Source organism: Galleria mellonella, unplaced genomic scaffold (assembly GCF_026898425.1).
Source record: "Galleria mellonella isolate WM207_F2 unplaced genomic scaffold, CSIRO_AGI_GalMel_v1 utg171, whole genome shotgun sequence".
NCBI classification, from domain to species: Eukaryota; Metazoa; Arthropoda; class Insecta; order Lepidoptera; family Pyralidae; genus Galleria; species Galleria mellonella.
The window spans coordinates 3050941-3075145 of record NW_026442014.1 but is presented as its reverse complement, the minus strand read 5'-3'; the positions used below and the strand labels follow the sequence as shown (position 1 = coordinate 3075145).

Below are 24205 nucleotides of genomic sequence, written 5' to 3'. Positions count from 1 at the left end.
AGCTACAGTCCTTAGAATATAATTATGGATTAGGTTTCATTTCTGCGACCCTGGCGCCATCTTGCAGGTTAGTTCTAGTGTTGGTGCGTGCTTGTCGATCGGCGATGGGATTTTTCACATGGAGCGTGGATTCCACGACCACTTCCTCGATGAACGGTTGACTATCAGAGTCTGGAATGTGAATAATACAATAATGCATTAGCAATATATAATATAACAACTAAAATATAATAATAAATATGTATAATGAGGTTAGTATATAGAACAAAAAATATTTAGTTAATTGAATAAAATGATATACTAATCTATTTCTAAAAATGATTCACTATAATAATATTTTCTAAAATATATACATTTAGAAACCATTTGTTTAATAATAATCTCTTCTAATAAGTTCTCAATTTAACTAAATACATTTTCCCTATGTATTTACACACATACATATCTGTCACTCTAGTCTCTCATTAGCATAGGCAGAAACAATGGAACGCCAAATACTTCGATTTAAGTAGATTTTATTTATTTATGTACATTACACACTATTTTCGCCAATTCTGAACCATTTCAAATAGTTCATTTTTTAACATAACGGAATCTTTCTTTAGTGCCATACTATAGGATGGGAGTTTGTTTATATTTTGGACAAAAAGCTTTAAATTTATTTATTAATTATACCTTAACGTTGGTGACATTAATAAATTACTTAATATGCATATTGGATTTGTTTCTGATAATGGAGTAGGTAAAGAACTTCAGTGACATTGAATTCAAAATCAATATATTATAATTATATGGTAACAAATACGGCGATTTTATTATAAATTTATAAATCGTCCATATCACAGATCGCACAAGTAGCAATGGGCTGGTTATCCCTTTCAGACCCAAGATTTTTTTTCTTTTAGATTAAATATATTTTCGTGTTTTGGTGCCAAGCCATCTTGCCGGCACGCACGAGACTACTGCACCACCTAACCGCTAAAATGATTTCTTATTGGCTGGTTTAGAATCTCACTATCATGTTGTTTCAGCAACGTGCGTAAAAATGAATTGCGCGCGGTTTTAGAATTTTTTAAAGTTACAACTAACGCCCGTATCGTTCAGGTCTGAAAGGATTATATAGATCACAGAACCGACAACCGATGTGAAAGAAAGGTTCTTGAGTAGCGAACCCCTACGGGCAAGCGTAGTGTAGGATGACCTCCCATTAGATAAAGTAACGAGCTCAAGTGAATTGCAGGGAGTCAGTGGATGCAGGTGGCTCAGGACCTTATAGCAGTCTTAGGTTTTGCCAGTAATTACCACGCGCAGGTGAATTGGCAACCGCAGTTAATCTTTAGAGATATTTTAAGTGGGACGCTGCTGCCCATTCCTTGCCCTCCCTTAGTCGCCTCTTATGACACAGGACAGGAAGGGATCGTCCATCCTATGCCATGACCACACGGCTTAGTAGACGTATACCTACTTGGAAATCAATGACTAATTTCCCTGTATTAATCTTAATAACTTTGCGCAATAATATTAAACAACCGGGGGGAAAGGGATTGTTAGTAATGAAGACTGAGAATCCCATTGCTAGCAATATACCCAACCAGGTCGACCTCCTCGCGGTTCCCCTTGGAAATTATCATGGTTGATTCATCATGACGGGTTAACTGGCCTGTTTTCATTCTCATTTATCACCCTTCACTGATGCTCCGCCAGCGTATCCCGTTAGCGCAGGCGGGGTTACCATTTCATTTGCAACAATCAATAAAAAAAAAAAAATTAAACAACCGAATAAATTTATTTAAAATTTATGAGACAGATGTTTCTAGTAAAGATGTCTCTAATAAATAACGAATTCAAGTTGGAAATTTTTGTTTATATTTTTTTTAGCTGTTGACCTTTTGATAATAGTTCCGCAGAGTACTTAATATAACACGACAAACAGTTTATGGCACATAAAATAGTAGTATACATAGAATATTGATACAGAGTGTGCAATTATATGATTATATTCGTATTTATGGCCTATAAAATAAGGTTACTTTAAATTGCTCATAAATAACGGTGACATTTTTGGTTTGGGTAAACATATTTATAGTCTCTAGTTGGTTCGAAATGTTGTTTTAGGTATTTTACTGTTCGTTTTTATGCTATATCTAATTATAGATTTACGATATTTACAAACTACGGTTTTACTGAGTATAAAATTTTTTGTCTTCATAAATGAAGAGAGATCGCACCATAATAAAGTTGGCAGCCTTATTTTAAGTATAAACAATGACTAGGTATTATGAAGTTCCGTTCTACTGTATTGTAATCTTTGCGAGAAACTTAAAAGGTAGTTAAATATATTTTTAGCTATTGTTAATTTTACAAATCTATAGGTAAATAATTTATAATTATGTACGAGATATGGTGACTGAAGATCTATTACTGAAATAGGATTCTCTTTGTATTAAATTTATTTGACGGTGTTCTATCGTCTAATGATTGACTTATGATCAAATAGATGGTACATATATTGTTTTAAAGAGAAAATAAGACTTCATAAATAGGGATTTTGTTCTACTAAAAACAGCATATTAAGTATTGATAAAAAAGAAGTAAATTAAGTGCTTGCACATGAGTATTTACGTATACTTAGATATTACTTCAGGTGTTACTGGCGCCCATAGGCTACGGTACCTCCGTTTACCATTAGACGGGCCTTATGCTTGTTTGCCACCACTTTAATATATAAAAAATACTTAAGCAAAAAAAAAAAAATACAAGCGAATTGAAACCTCCTATAAATACATAATTTTATAAAAATGCTAGTGATTCACCCCGGCCTCGCACTGCTAAATAGAATTTTCTATATTACTATTAATATACCATATTTTATATTATTCCTTAATAATATAGCTTTCTATAGGTGAAAGAATTTTTAAAATCGGTTCACTGGTTTTTTAGTTTATCCATTACAAACATTTAAATCTTTCTTCTTTATAATTTTCGTATAAAAATATATTTTAATCGTGATTCACTTCTTGATTTTGTAACATGTACTTGATATTAATTTTATATGGCGAATGACATAAAAGCAATCCGGTTTTACCGTTTCTACATATATGTATTTTTATGCATCTCGTGATCCATTTTAAATTGATCTTTATGTCTGAGGAATACGGTTGACAGTAACAACAGTGGGTGCACTATGCACCTACTATTTACAGAGGTATCAGTGAAAGCTACTGCACAATAAGCAAACTTTCTCTCTAATTATAAAATTGTAGTTGTATTATTAATGTAGGTATTTTGTTTCATTTAAAAATTTACTGCAAATAGTGATTTTTCCAAGATATCAAATAACATTTAACTAAATAAAGAAACTTAAATTAGTGGATTTTTTATTTTGTATTATTATATTTGCCTTTGAGATTCCACTGTTAAATATAGGTTTTGCCAGTAGTTGCCAAACTTGACAGGTGAATTATTAACCGCAGTTAGGTTTTGGTGATGCCTTAAGAGAGACTGGTGCTCATCCTTGGACTATTAAGTTCTCTTAGTCGCCTCTTACGACACCTATGGGAAAGGAAGAGATCGCCTATTCTATGCTGGGACCACGCAGCACAAATTATCGAAATGGTCACTATTAATTAATATTTTAATGTTTTAGTGTTTTTTTTTTTAAATAATTATTATTACAACTAATGTATTAAATATAACCAATCAAAATTAAAATGGAACTATCTGTTTCAATACTTACTCTATGATAAACAATATTATATGAAATAAAAAGAAAGAGGATTATTCGAATAAAATGGGTTGCGTCTACATATATAATCGCATCGCAAGACAAAAGTCTACATTTTAACTGCCTCTATTTGATTGTTCTGTTAGTTCAAATGTCTGCTGTAGTAACACAGTGATTAAAATACCACGCTTGCCAAACGTGGCAACTGTTGGTAGAACCCCACTTCTATGGAGGATGTCTATATTCAGCAGTTACAGATAATATCGCGGAAACCTGGAATGGTCCCTGGAGGCCATCGCAATTAATTCATCTTTATCTATCATGCCTCACTGGTGCACCGCCAGTTTTTACCAATGTCCCAGAGTTACCATTTAATAATCATTAAAAAAAATTGTTTAATTCTCTATACAAGTAACAGTAGAGAGCAAAAGAGCGTAGAGAGTTAAAGAGTTAACGAAATATTAAAAACTTTAACAGCAATTAAAAAAAAAGATAAATTTCTCATTTGTGCGAGGCCTTCCATATATCTATGTACACTAAACCTATTCGGTTGCTAATTTATGCGAAAAATATTTTTGTACGGAATTGACATTGAATATTCAATTAGTCGTTGATTACTCATCAAGATTTTACCTACCATTGTAAGAGAGCAAGTTAGTGAAGCAACAAAGATAGGAAACCTTTCCTTGTACACTGAATTAATTAAGTATATATATATATATATATATATATATATATATATATATATATATATATGTCTAGTTGTTCCTGTAAACGTTGTTTTGCCATTTGCTGCCACCTATCGGGTCATTTGTTTCTTATCTGAATAATAACTATCCTATCTCTCAAGTTGGAGCAAACAACAGATAATTGTCATCTATTATTAAAAAATATTTAGTAATAGGTGCCAGTACAAAAATTATTGCTATATATATATATATATATATATATATATATATATATATTATTTATATATATATTATTTAACAAACAGAGGTCACAATAACAATTTATATATATATATATATATATATATATATATATATATATATATATATAGACCTAAATCAAATAAAAGATAATGTAACTTTAAAATCGATTGAGCGGTTTCGGAGTTAGCGCGAATGAAAATCGAGACGCGAGATTTTTATATATATGTTAAGATTTTGTGCAGTACACTTATCAGTGTGGTCCCGGCATAGAATAGACCACCCCTTCCTTTCCCGTGGGTGTCGTAAGAGGCGACTAAGGGAGAGCGAGCAATGGGCAGCAGCGTCCCTCTTATTACATCTCTAAAGCCTAACTACGGTTGCCAATCTGCATGCTAAGTGTGGCAACTACTAGCAATACCCCTCAAGGTGGAGGCTTATTTATGTTTAACAATGGAAAGTTAAAGGCTGATACGAAGATGACGATGACTCACCATTATATCCACGTTGCAGATTGGACCTGGATAGTTGTGGCGCGGCCAGACACACCGTGGATAGAGCGAGCAACAGTAGTACGCGCATCGTGACGCTGGCGCCGCGAACACTGCGCGCGCGACGCTGTCACACTTTGGCGTGAATGTGTGTCATTTGAGCAGCGTGATTCTATAATTTTTTGTTTTTACAAATTGGCGTGGGAGAAAATATTTAATGTAAATTATAATTAATTAAATTTAAAATATTAATAATAAATTACAATTTTCTTCCACATTGACTAAAATAATATTAAAATTGTGAATAATTTAGATAGGACCTACAACATGCCTTTCGAGATACTATTTAGTTACAGCATTCATGCTGCAATCTGGCCATATTCCATGCACCAAATTTTATCACCTTTTTTTATACTACTTAGAATGGCAAACAAGAGACGGCCCACCTGATGGAAAGTGGTAACCGTCGCCTATAGACATGAGTAGTACCATGGACATTATGGACCTTATGGGAGTTAAGCAGTCACCAAATTGTACATACTGTAATAAAATAGGAGACCTTTTACATTTACTGGTGGAATGTACCTTCATATAATGGTGCCGTCAAGCCAACTTCTTAGTTTTAACCAACTTGGTATTCACAATGCCAAACGCCTATATCTGTAAGTAAATGTGACTCTAAATAGTTACAACGACAAACCTAATATTCAGACACTGTACACAGTACACCCAAATGTACTGAAACCTCAACAAAACTTTTTTTTATACTACTTAGAATGGCCAACAAGCTGACGGTCCACCTGATGGAAAGTGGTAACCGTCGCCTATAGACATGAGCAGTACTATGGACATAACAGAGTATACTGTTTCGCCCATGATACCCCCCATGCGTTGCCATTCCTGAGGACTCAGGTGTTATTCCTCTGTACCCAGTAAATTGACGCCATATCCCACCCTTCAAACCGAAACACAGCCATGCAAATAACTTAGAATAAAAAAGATCGGAAATAAACCTTATACAGCAATAATAAGATTATCAATCAGAATTGACGAAGGTATAGATTAACATATGCATAATCGAATTAACGATTTCATTCTATTTGATATTGCATTATAAAATGTTTTTTTTGCCAACGTGTAAAACTCGTAGGTTGTTATAATTGTTTATTACCTATCTAGGTATCATTTTAATTTATAAGGTACATTAAAGATAAATTTAAGTAAATAAATAGTAAAAAATTTAATATTCTCACGAAAATTTAGATTTAAAATAAAAATTTTTTCTTAATATTATTTATTAGGTTTTGTTCGCGACTTCTAACGCGTGGATTTTAGAAGTAGAAAAATCAATGATATAGGAAATATGTTTTAATAGTATAACAAGATTAACAAGATAAAATGCACACAACTGTTAAAACCAAACCGCATCCAAATTGGTACAATAATTTTTATGTGATATTTTTTTATTTTTGTTACAACACAGGGGGCAAACAAGCTTACCTGATGGTAAGTGACTACCGCCGCCCATGGTCACCCACAACACCAAAGGCATTGCAGGTGTGCTGCCGGCCTTTTGGCACAAATAGACAGACAGACAAGAATATAAAACATTATTGTGGTTACTAATTCTCTTTTTAAAACCCCTCATAAATATTTTTCTTAAATGTCTCTTATTTACAGTCATTGTTTATTAACAATTATATTGTATGTACATATTTCATCATATCCGCCTTTAACTATACACTGTTGAACACAATCCTCCTCCTTGGAGGGTTTTGCTAGTAGTTGCCACGTTTGGCAGGCGGATTGGCAACCGCAGTTAGGCTTTGAAGATGTTTTAAGAAGGAAGCTGCTGCTTATCGCTCGACCATTAAGTTTCTTTAGTCGCCTCTTATGACACCTACGGGAAAGAAAAACATAGCCAATTCTATGCCGGGACTACATGGTATTTATGTTATATATATATAACATATTTATAAATATATTTATATATTATTTATAGATAAATAGTTTATTTTAATTATATAAAGTAGTTCGATGACTAAAATTGTTTAGAATCACCCTTCATCACCATTGCATAATGATTGTGTGGAGTGGGTGTACGATTTCTAATGCTGATATAACTTATGTACAATAATATGGGAATCTAGCGAAGGGCGTTGCCAGTACTGTCATAAGCTAAGTACTGTGTATTTTTGTTTATAGATGACAATGGAATGGTTACCTCGCCTGCGCTATCGGTGGACACTGGCGAGGTACCAGTGAGGGATGATACATGATGATGAAGCAGGTTTGTTGGTCCATCGTGCCGAATTTAAAAATAAATCAATTACGTTTACAGCGGGAACCGCGTGGAGGTCGACCTGATAGGGTATATTGCTGGCAATAGGATTGCTAATCTCCGTTACTAATAATCCCTTCACCCCCGAGTACTGTGTGTTTATTGTAATAATTTGTAAGAAAAATAATTAAAAAAAAGGATCTTCTCGAATGAACTCGACTTTAAGTTAATTTAATGAAGCTTAAGTTAATTAATTAATAAAATTCTCGTCATATAAGACGTTGCCAATGCTAATTCTTTAGTCATTTCATATTCGGAGATAGTCAAGAATTCAAAACCGTCTGATGGTTGTCTGCTTTTTACGAATGCACCAAAGAGCAACGGACTCTTTATAGACGTTGAATATAGATCACGCCGAGGATAATAGCTTAACCGTTACAGTCAAACATTTACTACAGTCCAACTGTCTTGGATATGTTTTTTTTTTAATAATATCATGACATGTGACTACATCATCCTGAGGGAATACACATAGGTGCAATATGGACTATATTAGGATTAAGGGAAAGGATTGTTAGTAATTCTGACTATCAATCCAATGGGATTTGGATATTATTAACATTGGTATATTACTAGCAATGGCTGGCAATATAGGATATATTCAAGTCGAATTCCACGTGGTCTCTCCTAGAAACCATTGTGCAGAATTCCAGGTGTATTCATCACGCTGGACTAACTGAACTGCCTTTTCATTCTCACCTATCATCCCTCACTAATGCCCGCTAGCGTATATCGTTAGCGCGGGCGGGGTAACCATTCCATTATCATCAAAGGTTGTCTGGTAGAGATCAGAGATCGCTGTAGTGTATTTATAATAAGTTTACTATTGTAATCTTATGGAGGAAACAATAAAAAGTAGCTATCTATCTAACATCCCTTAAAAATACGGACCATGTATGCGATCAACCGAAAAGAGAATGAAATCATCAAGCAGTAATAAATATTTTATTTCAATACAAGGAAGGCGTCATAATTATTTTAATCATTTTTAAAATACCATAATATATTTACCGCCATATATTAACAAAAGGATTGTATGTCGGGTAAAGCCAGTTGTTTCTAAAGTTGTCAATAGTCGGTGGTACTATAGGTCTAAATATGTTCTTGGGGAACCACGTGTCTAAGTTTCTTGCAGTACTGAATACGTCTAAATCAGGTTGTAGAAAGATGTCACCGTCAAATGGCAAATCCAATTTTGCTGGCCACGACTTTACATTTGGACCGTATCCAGATTTAGCTGACACAATCACAGAACCTGGGTAGACTTGGATGCTATTGGATGCAAATTTTCCATCACTTTCTTTAGAAACCGTAAGTGGATAGAAGAATTGTCTCGCGTCACCGTTGCCAACAATTTCTTGGTTTACTGAAGGGAACAATTTGATTCCGCTAAGCGATGACACTCTACCATTTCGAGAGGTGACGCCAGCAATACTAGCAACTCCCGTTAGTCCACTGTTTGTGTTGAAAGGTTTGAAAGCTTCTTGACGTTTGATTTTCGGTTTGTGCTCAACTGCAAACAATTAGGACGTTAGGATGAGAAACAATTCATATTTATTTGTTAAAAATAAGAATGCTTTATTTGGTTTAAATAGGTAATGACAAAGTTCTTATACGATACATAAACAGTTCCATATTCAGCTAATATATAAAGCATGCAATTTTTTTTCAGTACGACTATCAGTAGTCGTATTGAAAAAAAATTGTTAACATTTAACAAAAAGTTATTAACATTATAACAGTCAGCTGTTATAATGTTAATAACTAGCAAGTTAATTAAATTGGCTTCTACATACCAATATTGATTTAAAACAAAATCTCTATAAATGTCAACGTGATTAGTTTGTTTTTATTGGATATTTTTAATACTTTTCTTGATGAACATTTGATCTACGAAATAAGTGTAGTCAATTTAATAACAGACTTTGTACGAGTACAGGGACAAATTCGTGCTTCTATCTCATCTATATCTGCAGCCAACTAATACACATGTGACAGTAAAATTACAGGGTACTGTAACTCAAAATCATCATAATAACACGCGAGTGATACATCGACAGTTGTAATCGTTCATATTGTAATTATATTAGTTTGCTAACAGGACTATATGCTAGATGATTTCCAAAATCTTCAGAACAAATTAGATAAGTTTTGATTTTGGAACTGGAGGATATAGCTTTTTGGTTATCTAAAGACGGATTATCTTGTAACAAAAATACGTACTGGTCCAGGCCGCGGTGACAACTACAGCGGTGATAAGCAGCACTGCTTGCGAAAATATCCTCATGATGCAAGCTCTATCTCGAAATGCAAGCGGGACATTGGATTCTCAGTTTATATTCATTCCAAACGGTTCTTAATAAATATTAATATTCGTCGGACGACAGATCAATTTTCCTCGCGCCTGCCTTATGACTATAATTCTCCCAAAATTACCATTTTAACACCTGGATTTAATTCCAAATATTTATGCGCGAACGTTAAAACACTATAATAATAACGGACTTGTACAAGCCAGAAAGTCAATTGTTCAAAGCAATCATCGACTTTTTGCACGATGTTAAGATGTTACAGACCTTTGAACAGTCTAACTGTATATTGATAGAATGTCAGGTGTTATATTAGAACCGGCTTGGTGTAGCAACTTGGTGGTCATTAGTCATTTCAGCTATATCTATAGTATTTTTTAAATAAGTAATAAATTAATCGTATTGTATACATATAAGAAATCTTGTTGATTATTAGATAGGTAGTGTATTGATGTAAATTGTACTCATAATATAGTCAAGTAACTTGAAGTAAGTCACATTCAGTATAAGGTTCAGACTAGTGGCGACGTAGAGGACCAAGATGTTGAGTTGGCTGAAATCGTAGGTACATAAATAAATTGAAAAGAGTAAGTGTTAAGTTTCTTACAGATTCTTCTTAGTAGATAATAACATTCTGAAGCAAGTAGTAGAATCATAAAGTAAAAAGTCAAGTGAGAGTTGGACTCGTGCGCTGAAAGTTCCTTGTAAATTATAATAAAAAAAAAAAATTAGAATAGCATTTACTAGCTTACATTTTTATGCTTGGGATAGTTTTTATCTCAAAAAAGTTTTCTTTACTTAATATTTTATCTCAATTAAGCCGATTTGAGGTTTTAATATGGTCTATATTAACCTTATGAGTAAGTAAAAAATATATCTATATTGTTCACAATTCTATGGCCTACTATAAATTATAATAAATGAAATTCAATGAAATAATGGATTTAAATTAAGAAATAAATACTCTATTTCGAAAAGTTTAAATTCGAAATGTTTTAAAATTAGAAATAAAAATTGAAAAGTGACGATTTAAAAGAGTTTATATATATTTTATATATATGTTATATAAATCTTATAAGTGTAACAATTGCTAGGAGACCAAATAAAGATAAAATAAAAATAAAAATTTTAAAATATATATATATATATATAACAAATCTATTTAAATAAAGATTATTTCTATTTAAATCTGTGATGAGGTTCGTTGTGATGTGCTCAAGCCTATGGCGTTAGTAGGTATACAAATTGTGGATCCAAAATTGTCAACGGCAAAACGAAAGATGCAAGTAACGCTATAATTGTGTGTCTGTGTGTGTGTGTATGTGTGTTGTATGTCGCGTGAAGTACAGATATTTCATACCTATACATATAAATCTTTATGTTAAAATTTAGAACGTTAATTAATTTCAAGAAATTTTTAAGAAAGACGTTAATTAATTTTTATTAATGGCCAGTCGTATATTTCTTTATTTTTTTTCGAAACAAATATCCACAGAATACGAAATTAGAAGTTGCATTTTTTATCAAAAGAGACAAATTAATTTCTTTTACTTATGTACTTGACTGTACTGTTACTTACTATTAATAAACGGCCAAAGGTCACCGTTTTGTCACTATTATAATATATTTCTGTTCGTATTTATGAGCCATACGTGAATTTTGGATATGTAACTGTAAATGACTAGCCATAAAAGGCACATGGATTAGAAATTGGCGAACAGTTAATTTCTTTATTTTTGCTGATAAGAGCAAATTAATCAGCTTAGCATTTGGTCAGAAAGTATTCAAACACAAACAGTCTGGGTTCAGTGATCCCAAATACTCCTTAATTATCAAAATTATAGAGCTGCTCCATAGCAACCTATAAATAGCTGAGCTTTTTCGTTACAACAGCATTTCTACGACAAATTTATAAAGAATATTACTATATTTTTTTTTTCGATATCTTCAAACATGTTTAGAGCAATTTTATCAATATTTGTATTGATCGCGGTATCTAATACAGTTCGTGGAATTCCTGTAATATTAAAAGGTAACTATGTGTCTTATGTTTGACCTATAAATAACATTATTATCATCTCAGCCATTATTCGTCCATTGCTGAACATAGGTTTCCTCCATAGACTGCCATAAAGAATTGTCTTAAGCCACCTGCATCCACTGATGGATTCCCTGCAATATATTTGAGTAACAAATAACGTAGTATTAGTAAAATAGAAGACTCTCTCAAGGTTGTCATGACAGACCAGACAACGAGTGTCTATTTAATTCGGAAAATTCAGTCTAACTTAATTAAAAAAATTAGTTTCTTACATTGTCCGACTGAGATATTCCAAAGGTCACCGAGAAGCAGTCTCTTTTGTTATCACAAGATGATAATATTAATCGACAGCTTAAAACACTGGCTAAATAGTTCGGTAAAGTTTTAAGCATTAGGAATTTTTGTTTTCTGTTTGGTGTATTGAGTTTTATGTTACTTAATAATTTTTAATATTTTAAATACACTGGAACTTAAGAACATCTAAAAGTCTTATCGTGACCACGACGTGATGAACCCATGTCGAAACGTCGGCAATAAAGAAACAGGTACATAGGTACTATTTACTTGTAAAAATTTTTCATCGCGTTAAGTTCTAATAGTGTATTTAAAATATGTGTTAACAACGCGCAATTTTAAAATTAATTAATTTTATAATTTACTTGAGCTATTACGATTTCCACAAAATTTAAATGAGTGATAACCACTCAGTCGATTAATTTGTTTCAGGATCATCACCTTCTGGTGATGCAGTGGTGACGATATCATCAAATGACCCTGCAGTAGTGAAGTATATTGAGTCTAAATATCCCTCCAAGCCCGGCGTCCCCAGGAATATCGTGACGAACAATCCTGAAGAGCTCATACAAGGCAGCTTCAGTTACGCAGCCCCCGGACGAGCTATAGCTGGCACTGGCCGTAGTATTGTGTCCACGGCTGCAATAAATCCATTTGTGTCACCCCTGCTTTTCGCTCCATTGAATTTAGAAGGACTGGGACTTGGTGAATTTGGGCAATTGAATAACTGGTTTAGGGGTGTCAACCGATTCCCAGATTCGCGGTTTGGTGGCAACGGTGAAATCAAGACAGTCTCAGCAATAAACAACAATGGCCATGTTTATCGTAATGTGAAAACCATAACATTTAATAGACCTAAAAGTAACTAACAATTTTATAACAATACCTATTATTTTATTTTGATATGGCATGCGATGAAATAAAGTTTTTATTTAATCTCGAGTTTTTATTTTAATAATTCCATTGTGTTAAATTGACCGAAAGAGTTCTCATTAAGAGATAAATTTACCTTTGTCCACTTTTTTTATAATTATAATTATTTCTGTATTTATGAATGATTTATGAATTTATGAATGCAATACGAGATATCAAAAGGAAAATAAATTTGATTCTCTGCTACATTTTGGCGTCTTAAATATAAATGGAGAAAATTTACTATTCTGATCCCGGTAAATCAATATATCCCGGTCTGTGGGCGTAATCTTGGGTAATAACTATTACTTCTATATTTTTGCTGTTATTTCATATTTATATTATACAAAAACATTAGTTAAAGTATCAAATGGGTTAGTATAGCTGTTCAAAGTGTGCCCCGTTGAGTCCTTATGTTCTGCAAGGTATAAAAAGTATTACGTTCGTGAATTAGAAAAAAGTGTCGAATTATTTAAAATATGCTCTATTCGTGTATTAAAATTTTATTGTAACCCTTACAGCCATTTAAGCTTGATTACGAACGCAATATACAACCTATAACTTTACAATTTAATAATAATATTAATACGACTATACGGGATTGTTAATAAATAGTTAGTCAGTTTCATTGCTAACAACATAGCCTGCAAGGTCGACCTCCTCGCGGCCCCCTGGAAACCATCGTAGTAAGTTCCAGGTGAATTCATCAAGATCTGTCTATTCATCCTCACCTATCATCTTTCACTGGTACCCCTCCAGTGTATACCGTTAGTGCGGGTGGATTTACCATTCCATTATCACCAATAAAAAAAAGCCGTATATTGTGAGTTTTTTGTCGCATTAATTAGGATTGAAAGCACATTTTATATTTGGCAAGACTGTCTATTTCATGCAATTTATATCTGTTCAGCCGTTTAAACGTAATTACAAACACCCGAGCTTCTAAATTATTTTACAAATTTTCACATTTATGTTTAGGAATATTAGGAATCAATAATTGTATAGAAAACCTTCTGTCTTAAAAAAGTTAATATATATGGACTTTAAGTTGCACAGAAAATAAAATGTTATATTATAAATTATATATATGGACGTAACACAGTATATTGTTTCTCCCATGATACACTCCATGACATTCGTAAGGACTCAGATGTTATTCCTCTGTACCCGGTAAATTCACTGCCATATCCTACCCTTCAAACTGAAACACAGCCGTACAAACACAACTACTTCACGGTTGAAACACGAACGTGGCAAAGGTACCTAAGCAAACGACTTTTATACAATATCTCCCTCTGGTAAAAAGTAGTCAGATCTCTCTCAAGTTTAGGTATTGTTTAAATTTAACAATTACAATTCTCCAATGTTATGGTCAAATAATATTTTTTTACAACTAACATAACAAGGATTCGAAAACATAAAACAAGTATTGTTACTTAAACATTTAATATTAAATAATCGAGTTCTTAAATAAATAATTTAGGACACATATGACCGTTTACTAGCACTATTTGTTTACAAGCATTAATAATATCCAGTGTTGATGGCGTGCGACTGCGCAGATTGGATGCCGGGCGCGTTGAGGCTGCTGGCTCCGCTGTGCTGCACACCAGCGCCGTGATGCTGCACAGCTTGTGCTGTACTAGCTTTTAGCCCGCCGATATTCTGAGCGGCCGATATCGCTGATCCAAAGTTCGAGTAACCATTATGCGATTGAGCGTTTGAGACAGCGGAGCCGTAGTTCCTGCCGTTATGAGCGGCAGAGACCGCTGATTGGTATCCAAGCCCTTGTTGGTTCTGCGCCGCTGATACGGCCGACTGCTGTTGGTTGCTGTTTTGTGCAGAGGACACAGCTGACTGGTATTGATTAACTGGCCTGTAGTTCTGAACCCAGCCGTCATTCTGCCCTTGAACTTGGGCAGCGGAAGCGGCCGAGGCGGTATATTGTGGATTCTCTGCATGGATATTGTATTGTCTTCCGGCTGGACGAACATAGTAGGTGGAAGGTGCTCCGTTTGTGAGGCTTGCCCCTTTTGCGTATGTGTTGCCAGTACTTCCTACACCAGAGCCGTACGCTTGGGAGTCGCCAGTTGAGAACGAAGAGCTAATGCCAGTAGAATGCCTAACGCCGGCGATGTCGCTGCTGAAGCCGCTGCCGAAACCAAAGGCCACGTTTGGTTGTGGAATGGGAGGACTGACAATTGGTCTTTGAGGCAGGCCACCGCTGGATACTGCAACGCCATCAGCTGTAAAAGAATAGAAATGTAAAACATACTTATAGCCACAAACACTGTATGTCATGTAGCTTTTTTCAAACTTTAAGAGTTTAACTTTAAAAGTGATCTCAATAATTTGATTGTAATTACAGTAAATATTACAAACAACGCCTAGAATCAAAGAAATACTCTGCGTATTGCTAAACGACATGGAAACCCTTTTTGGAAGGACTATCAATGAAAGAAATACGTTCAAACCTTTTTCCTAAGCCCATGATGTGGTATCTAACTGTTGTCTCTAAATTAATAAGTTCATTAAACTTAAATTTAAATTACTTTTAGAAACCTAAGTATATAAATCATTCGCATGATGGTTATCCGTTATGGTTTATTGATCTTTTTAAAACAAAAAAAGGATCTTAATAACTGTTTACGACTTACCGAAAATCTGTATAGGCACCGCTTGGGAGAGCGCAAAAGTTGTAAGAAGGATCGTAAATTTGATTGCCATTGTGGTCTTGTAAAGTCTCAGTAGTTAATCTGATCCTTTGTTAATGCTTGTGGATACCTCGGAAGCATTTCTCCTGACTTATATACTAGAAATGTAACTCCCCCCACTATAATCTGGCTAGGCATCCAAAATAATATAACGATAACTGAATCTATAAGTAATTTTTCATAAGCTTTTTTGCTCACTTGAAAGGTACTTCATGCCAACGATGAGATGCGCACTGACAAATTAATTTAGCGTTATTCGAGATGAAGAATATTTTTTGTATCCCAGGATCTTGAAGTGTTTTTAGATTTATATTACTATGTGTGATGTTCAAAACAAAGGGTATTGACAGCTTAACGATTAAGATCAAATAGTTATAAATTACTTGAGTGAATAAATTAAAATCGTTATAGTTAGGTATTTTATATATATATATATATATATATATATATATATATATATATATATATATATATATATATATATATATAAACTAGCTGATTTAACCGACGCTGTTCTCAAAATTTTTATTAAATTATTGTAAACAATTAGCCAAATTAGTCCAAGTTGTTTTCAAATGATGTGTTTACCAACAAACAATTAACTTTTATTTATATAGATTTACAGCCATTTAATAAATAGAAAAAAAAAATCGAATATATCCGTGCAATATGTGGCCAGTGTGTAATTTTTAATTCGAAACAGCAATAAAAAATTTATACCCGATAGATGGCGGTGGAGGTAAGATAACGTATACCGTATCAGCTAGTAACACTGTCGGGGAAAGGGATTGTTAGTAATAGATCTTAATAGCTTCATTGTTAACAATATACCCTATCAGGTCGACCTTCACGCGGTTCCCCCTGGAAACCATCGTGGTATTTTTTGTGCAATTAATTACAATGGACGGACTGACCTACTTTCATCTATCATTCCTCATTTATTACTCCTTACAGCCTGTAAGCCTGTAAAAAGCCTGTAAGTTACATGTGCCCTGTCAGCATACATCGATAGTGCAAGCACCCCGCATTATAGCATTTCATTTTTACACAATAAAAAAAACTAGCAATAATTACTCACTATACATTTGATGAACAGTCATCTTGCATTTACAGTTTTATAATAGTACAAGGACCAAAGGTTAATGATCTTCGATGATGCAACATAATACACTGGCTAGGTATCTACTATATCGTTCAACGACCCGAAATTATATTCTTTATTACTTTAAGTTTATAGTATTTATTATTTCTATATCTAAACGTAAAGTGATCTGATCTAGTTATTAACTGTATCAAGGCAATTAATCTATTATAATAAAGACGATGGATATTTAGGAATATTCTGTATTTATAATTAACTTATAATTTATTTGAAGGTAAGAAATATAGTATTTATTAATAAATAATATTTATTCTTTTATTTCTATTATTTAAATGTTGTTGTGGCTTTATGTTTATCCATTGCTTTATGTTGTTATTTACTTCATAAGTATTCTACCAAGACGTAAAAACAGAAGATTTGTGGAGTGGAAACATTATAACTAAAATTAATAATAAATTAATATGCTTTTTATTGTAAAGGAAGCGCTTTTAAACGATTAAAAATAGAAATATATTAATTTTTTAACATTTCTCTCTTCTAAGAAGTCTCTTCAGTAAATTGAAAACTCTATTAATATAAAATTTCTTATTTTAATTTAGTGTTAATGATTTAAATAAAATGTTTACATTTTAATCAACAGTCTTTTATTTAAATTATACCTATTTACATTTAAATAATAAATTAATTAAATAATAATTACGACAATGAGGCGAGATTTCTGCCGTTTCCAGTGGTAACATATGTTTGATAATGTTGCACGCATGCATGCATTTAGATATACTTATTACTAGATAATGTTTATGTCTTAATTTTAAGGTACTATGATTTGTATTGTATCAATTTTGTTACGAAATAAATATTTCTTAATTTTTTTTTTCAATGTTACACAGTTTACTAAGAAATACATATATCTATACATATTAGAAAGTAAGATATTCAGACAAGAACGTATATATAGATTGCCTTTTCCCAGATCGTAGCCTCAACTCAGTCTATATAGTTAGTTTTTCACATAAGACATACGAGGTTAGCTCTTCAAGGACTCTATTTAATTCTCATTCGTGGTCAGTACGCGCTTTATCATTTATCAAATATAGTACGTTATACTAAAACAGTCATCAACGTCACCTCAACATCAACACCTCATAATATTGTTGCACTAATCTTTCAACATCACTTATGTTTTAATAACGATAATATCCAGTATTTATAGCGTGAGCTTGAGCCGCTTGTATTCCGGGTCCACTGATGATGGTCGCACCACTTTGCTGGAGAGCACCGCCATTCCGCTGAATAGCTTGAGCGGTGCTAGCATTCAATGTGCCGATGTTCTGTGTTGCTGTGGTCGCGGAACCAAAGTTAGAGTACCCATCGCTGGACTGAGCATTCGAGATTGCAGATCTAAAATTATTCCCGTTCTGTGTTGAGGATACCGCTGTCTGATAGCCTTGTCCTTGTTGGTTTTGAGCCAATGACGTGGACGATTGGAGATCGCCAGCGTTTTGAGTGGCAGAGACCGCTGCCTGGAATTGTTCATTATTTTGTGCTGAGTCGGACGGTGCATAACCATTTCCGTAGTTCTGTGACCATTCGTTTCTTTGCGAGGGATAGTAAGTAATAGTATTCTGCTCTTGTTCATTAGAGATATAGTTGTTGTCGTAATCAGGTACTGGGTTTCCATAGCTATCGTAGCGCTGCTGCGAGGACTGAAGAGGTGGTAGGTAAGAACCAGAGGGCGATGCGTCTGCTACGCCGATTCCTGACGCGTATGTCTCCCCAGTACCCCCAATTCCAGAGCCGTAGGCACGAGCATCGCCAGTCGAAAACGACGAGCCTATACTAGTGGAGTGCCTTATTCCAGCGATGTCGCTGCTGAAACCGCTTCCGAAGCCAAAAGCTATGCTTGGTGTACTATATATGGGAGAGTTGATGACCGATTTGATGGGTGTTATGGTAGGAGAAACTTGCTGGTTGATTGGTTGATACGTAGCAGGAGTGACCGTCGGTCCAATAGGTTGTCTCAGAGGAACTCCTCCGCTGGATACAGCGACCCCATTAGCTGTAAACGAAAATAGTATGTTATGTACACAAAATAATTCAAATAAAATTGTTTGATGGGTATCAGAAAACGTTGTTAGCAGAACTAGAAATAAAATACTGACGTAATTGAGAAATGGCATCATTAGTAAAAACATCATAATAACTGTTTGTTAGATTTATAAAAAATAAGGTCTTGTACAAAAATCTAATATAATAAAAAAAAATATATTAGATATTGGTAATACGAGAATCTCTCGATCTATCACGCGGTTACCACTGGCTAGAATATAGTGACACTTAATATATAAATAAATTTACAATTTAAATGTAATGTAACGAATACCAAAGTATCAAATGTATTACTTTTCACACTGTGAAATATTTACTTTCATATGGGATAATTCAATACAAATAGTATGTTAAATTATTCTAAAATTATTTTTTTTTATGATAAATCATCCTGTAATTAATATAAAAAATGCATGCGGTATAGCATAGAAATTGCGGGTTTAAATCTCATTCGCTTTAAATTGTTTTTCAAGCATACAAGAAGTAATTATTGTTAAACATTTTGTAAATACACTTCGTATTTTAACTGTAATACTAACTAGATTGATTTACGTATATTGTGTTGGCAATGCTCGAGTTTCAATACTATTCGGGACTCTTAATCATTAGTCAAGATTTCTGGACTAGAATATATGTAAATCAATCCGATTATTTTTATTCTCGTAATTAAACTCTTTATTTAATATTTAATTATTAAAATATGATGTTCATATTTAAATAATATTTCTAAAACCATATTTTTACGCCTATATTATATTCTACAATATATGTTATTCCTGAAGAGGCAGTGAAAGAGTTTATACACACGTAAGTGTATAAAAACAGGAATTAATTAGTAAAGTTCATCATAATTAATAAATACGTACAATTACAGCAAAAACTTACAAAATATTTGTATGGGCACGCAGCTGGATAGCGCGAGGCTTGCCAAGAGAACTGTGAATTTGGTGAACATTGTTGCCCTATCAAGTCTCGAATTTTGATGAGATCACCACCTATGCTAATATTGCTATACGATAGCCCGTGGTCATCTCTCAAACTTTATATATCCAAAACACGGGTCCCCCCACTCGTTCCCTGATCGGGTCACTTCAACGTCTAAAAAAAATGCTACCAATACCCATAAAGAGATACTATTTTAGCATATTACTAATGCAAATTTTTATTGGTTTTATCATCAAAGTCGGATATCGCGGTAGGAACAGTTATAGTGTAAGAAATTTATCTCACTTTATTAGAGTACATTCTTGAGGTTGCTATGGAGATTTTATACGATTTTATAACATGTTCTTGTATTTTATTAGCTAATAATTGGAATTAAATGCTGCTAATATTAGTATAATATTCCGTGTGGTGATAGATTAATTATACAATGTATTGTTTATTTACTTTTTATTGCACCATTTAAATAATAATACAAATATACACATATGAAATACAAAAGGCTGTCATATTGCTAAAGCAATCCCTTTCAACCTTTGAGTAGAGGACAGATAGTAAAGTGTTATTTTTATCTCCAGAAATACAACATTTAAGATAATTTTCCAGGTAGGAGGGCAGGTGTGACGGCACTTTAAAAAGGTCATATATACTCTCAAATATGTTTTTGCGCATAGCTGAAAGCTCCGTTCGATTCCTGTGGTGGGCATTAGGTAATTCTAGGGTAAGCATGATCCACCCGGCTTCCATTTGGATACGCCTATGATCTCCGGAATGCCGTAAGATAACAAAGGTTCATACACTAGTGTAAGTGGGGGAAAACTCGAAATAAACAATTTTATACCCAATCGTCAGCGTAGCTAAAGAGAAGAGTCATGTACCTATTAGCGAGGTGTTAAAGGGTTGGTATAGTTTTGTTCATGGGATGAAAAAGGAATAGTAACCCTGTCTACGCTATCGCTATACGCTGGCGGGGTACCTGTAAGTGATGATAGATGAAGATGAAAGCAGGTGAGTTGGCCCATCGTGACGAATTTAAAAAGAATTAACCAAGATGGTTTCCATGGGAAACCGCGCGGAGGTCGACCTGATAGGGTATATTGCTAGCAATGGGGTTGTCAGATCCTCATTACTAACAATACCTTTCCCCCCGCTTATATAATATATATATATATTATACATTACTACATATACTTATATACAAGCTGTCGGATCTATCTTCACACAGTTTTTCTGATAGCCGTCAAAATAAAAACCTTGTAAAATTTTAACGATAAGTCAACCCAGGTGTTCTCTGGAGACTACAGTATGGGCTTCTTCAAAAAGGGTGTATTAAGATTTCTTCACGTGCACGTGACATACCTATTGTTGCAGTCGTCCATAAGCTACAGTGACCGTTTACTGGGCTGGGCTGTATGCTTTTTTGCTACTTTTGTGCTATAAATAAATTGACTTAACTTCATACTTACCTTACCATCAGTGTACACCGATAGTCAAGGTCGGATTATCATTCCATTATCACTTACAAAAAAGTGCGACTAGATCTTATGCACTAGATAGGATGCTTGCCATAAGTCGCATACTTAAATTAGCACGTGAGTACTTTTTTTATATGGGTGATAATCACAAGTTAACCGCGCCAGTGTTAAAGGTATACACTGGCGGGACTTGTGAGGGATGAGAATGAAAAGGTAGGTCAGTTAGCTCATCGTGCTTATGAGGGATGTCCATGAGGTTTTGACTTTTGAAAAGTTTTATCAACCACGCTTGGCAGGCGAATTAGCGACCATAGGTTTTTATATGATGATGTTCTAAAGCAGCCTTTCGTAAAGTGGGCGATAACGCCTCCTTGTGGGCGCTGCAGGCCTAAAGGGGGCGGTAAGTGACCCAGAAATAAAATTAAAGCGTTGTGTAGAGGCTTGGCGGGTGATTTGTTGATCTTGAAGTAATAGTGGTTTTTAAATAGGTGAAAAAATGGGGACGCTAAAAAATAATTTATTCTCAAAGTGGACAAAATTATGAAAGTGACAAAATAAGTATGGGAACGCTGTTCTAAAGGAACGATACTGCCCATCTCTCGACTATTAAGTTTCCGTAGTCGCCTCCTACGATACCCACGGGAAAAGAAGGGGTGGCCTACTCTGTGCTGAGACCACATCGCATAGAATTATGCCGTATGGTCCCGGTGAATGGGAGCAGTATTTATAATTGCAAGATTATTAGATTAACGAAATTTTGTATCTTATGTACTAGATGTATGCTTGAAACGATATACGAGCTCGACTTACAGTTGACTAGTTCTGTGATACGACCTGTGTCTAAATAGTTATTAATATAAAGTCTATTATTCTACGTCACATAAATCAAAGGAAACTCTAACTAGCAATTAAATAAATATTATTTGAGGTTATGAATGAATTATAATCGTACACGGATTATTTTTAACGATTTTTTTTTATTTAAACGACTCCAAAAAGAATAAAAGGTTTCTGACTTTTATTCTTTTATATGCACGATATTGTTTTTGATCTTAAATTAATTTTATCATGATTAAACGATTAGTTTTTTTTTTATTTAATACCAGCTTTTTTCTCCGCAACTTCGTGAACTTCGCAACTTTATGTGTGGATTCCAGAAATAAAAGTATTAATGAAAGTTAATGATTATTTATTATCATAAAGTATAATTTATTATTATGTTTTAAAATAAAACATTCTCTCTTCAGTCGTGCACTCTTGACAGAGTGGTCGTGGTTTTTATGACGATAGTGGATCGTCGATGAGGCCCTTCTTCACGATTGAGGTCCTCGCAATGCGTCTCCATCTACTTCTGCTCACAGCCGAGCAAGAGCATTCCACAATAGACTGCTGTGTGGTCTTTTTGATGAGGTCATAAAACATACACTTCATTTAATATATTATTATTATTATTAGATCATCACGAATGCGACTATGTAAACCACATCGGATTTGGTGCAGTAGCTATTGTGCGTGTCGGAACAAATATATAGATAGACAGATAGACAAAAGACATTTATAAAAATTATTGTTTGGATTCCATTGCTATTAAGACTGCTCATATACATTATTCTTCAATTGTCTGTACATGGAGATCCTATGTACATCGTCTAGTTATAATTTAATTATATTATTAGAAAAATAATTAATCTTATATTTGTTTATAAAAATATTTGAATCTTTCAAGGATGCATTTAATAAATAAAGTCCAGAATCCTAACAATACTACTCTGTAAGTTTGTAAAAATGTTTGGATATTTGTTATTTAAAGAATTGAAGTGAAAGTAAATAAACTTATAAATCAAATTAATAAAACTAAACATTAGATTTTATTTTTTAAATAAAAATTATTGAAATCTTTACAAATTTTCAAAAAAGACGCCCTCCTCGTTTCTAATTGCTGTGCCCGACAGGGTCTACAATATACTTGATTAATTATTAAGATCTTTCAAAATAATATTGTAGAATGCAATAAATAAATCGAATTGAATTAGACAGTTTTATTAAAAATACAGAAAGATAGTATTCTAAATTAATAGAATACTTTTAACTATAATTCATTGAGTAAAGTCACAGGTTACATTTGGTTATAATAATTTTTTTTTAAAAAGTAGCGACTGCCTACTTTTTTATATAATACAATGAATTTTAAAAAAAGAATGGTGTGAATTCTTTTTATCCATCCAACCCATGAAAGGAATTTGACATACCTAAAACTGCAATTGCGGATGCAAACCGGAATCCGAAACAATGACCTAGGTTTGTGACTTTAGTATTTTGTGCTATTTATACGTAGAGGAAAGTCGAAGTGTTAATGTCTTGAATGAAAGATTCAAATGATTGATGATGAAGATTCAAATCCCAAACGCCCAAAAAAATAACACGAAAAGAATGTGACAACAATGCAGGCTCAGACATTAATGTCTGTAATGATAGTGCTTTTGTAATATTTTAAAATAATAAAAAATAAAATAAAAAAAATGTTTATATTTATTTTTTAGCAAATAAAAATGTACTAATATTATAATATAAAAGTTTCATCATATCATTATCATCGTCATCATATCAGCCTTTAACTGTCCACTGCTGAACATAAGCCTCCCCCTTGGAGGGTTTTGCTAGTAGTTGCCACGCCTATCAGGTGGATTGGCAACCGCAGTCAGGCTTTAGAGGTGTTTTAAGAGGAACGCTGCTGCCCATCTCTCGCCTTCCCTTAGTCGGCTCTTACGACATCCACGGGATAGGAAGGGGTGGCCTATTCTATGCCTGGACCATACGACTAA

At 33.6% G+C, this 24205-nt stretch overlaps 4 protein-coding genes across 4 annotated transcripts; 1 reads left to right on the top strand and 3 right to left on the bottom strand.

The window, feature by feature from the left end:
* Positions 1-8492: 8492 nt before the first annotated feature.
* On the bottom strand, positions 8493-9994 carry LOC113518057 (uncharacterized). Its single transcript, XM_026902817.2, has 2 exons — positions 9709-9994; positions 8493-8998 (listed from the first exon to the last, which is right to left on the bottom strand). Exons 1-2 carry the CDS (start codon positions 9770-9772, stop codon positions 8493-8495), a joined length of 570 nt encoding a protein of 189 aa, XP_026758618.2. The 5' UTR covers positions 9773-9994.
* A 1753-nt stretch (positions 9995-11747) lies between these two features.
* Positions 11748-13065, top strand: LOC116413516 (uncharacterized). Its single transcript, XM_031913043.2, has 2 exons — positions 11748-11826; positions 12562-13065. The coding sequence occupies exons 1-2, from the start codon at positions 11748-11750 to the stop codon at positions 12996-12998; spliced, it is 516 nt and encodes a 171-aa protein (XP_031768903.2). The 3' UTR covers positions 12999-13065.
* A 1413-nt stretch (positions 13066-14478) lies between these two features.
* On the bottom strand, positions 14479-15777 carry LOC128200205 (uncharacterized). The gene is made up of 2 exons (XM_052892858.1): positions 15699-15777; positions 14479-15287 (listed from the first exon to the last, which is right to left on the bottom strand). Exons 1-2 carry the CDS (start codon positions 15766-15768, stop codon positions 14566-14568), a joined length of 792 nt encoding a protein of 263 aa, XP_052748818.1. The 5' UTR covers positions 15769-15777; the 3' UTR covers positions 14479-14565.
* Positions 15778-17497: 1720 nt separating this feature from the next.
* LOC113518059 (uncharacterized) lies at positions 17498-19962 on the bottom strand. The gene is made up of 2 exons (XM_026902819.3): positions 19852-19962; positions 17498-18916 (listed from the first exon to the last, which is right to left on the bottom strand). Exons 1-2 carry the CDS (start codon positions 19919-19921, stop codon positions 18042-18044), a joined length of 945 nt encoding a protein of 314 aa, XP_026758620.2. The 5' UTR covers positions 19922-19962; the 3' UTR covers positions 17498-18041.
* Between the last annotated feature and the right edge of the window lie 4243 nt (positions 19963-24205).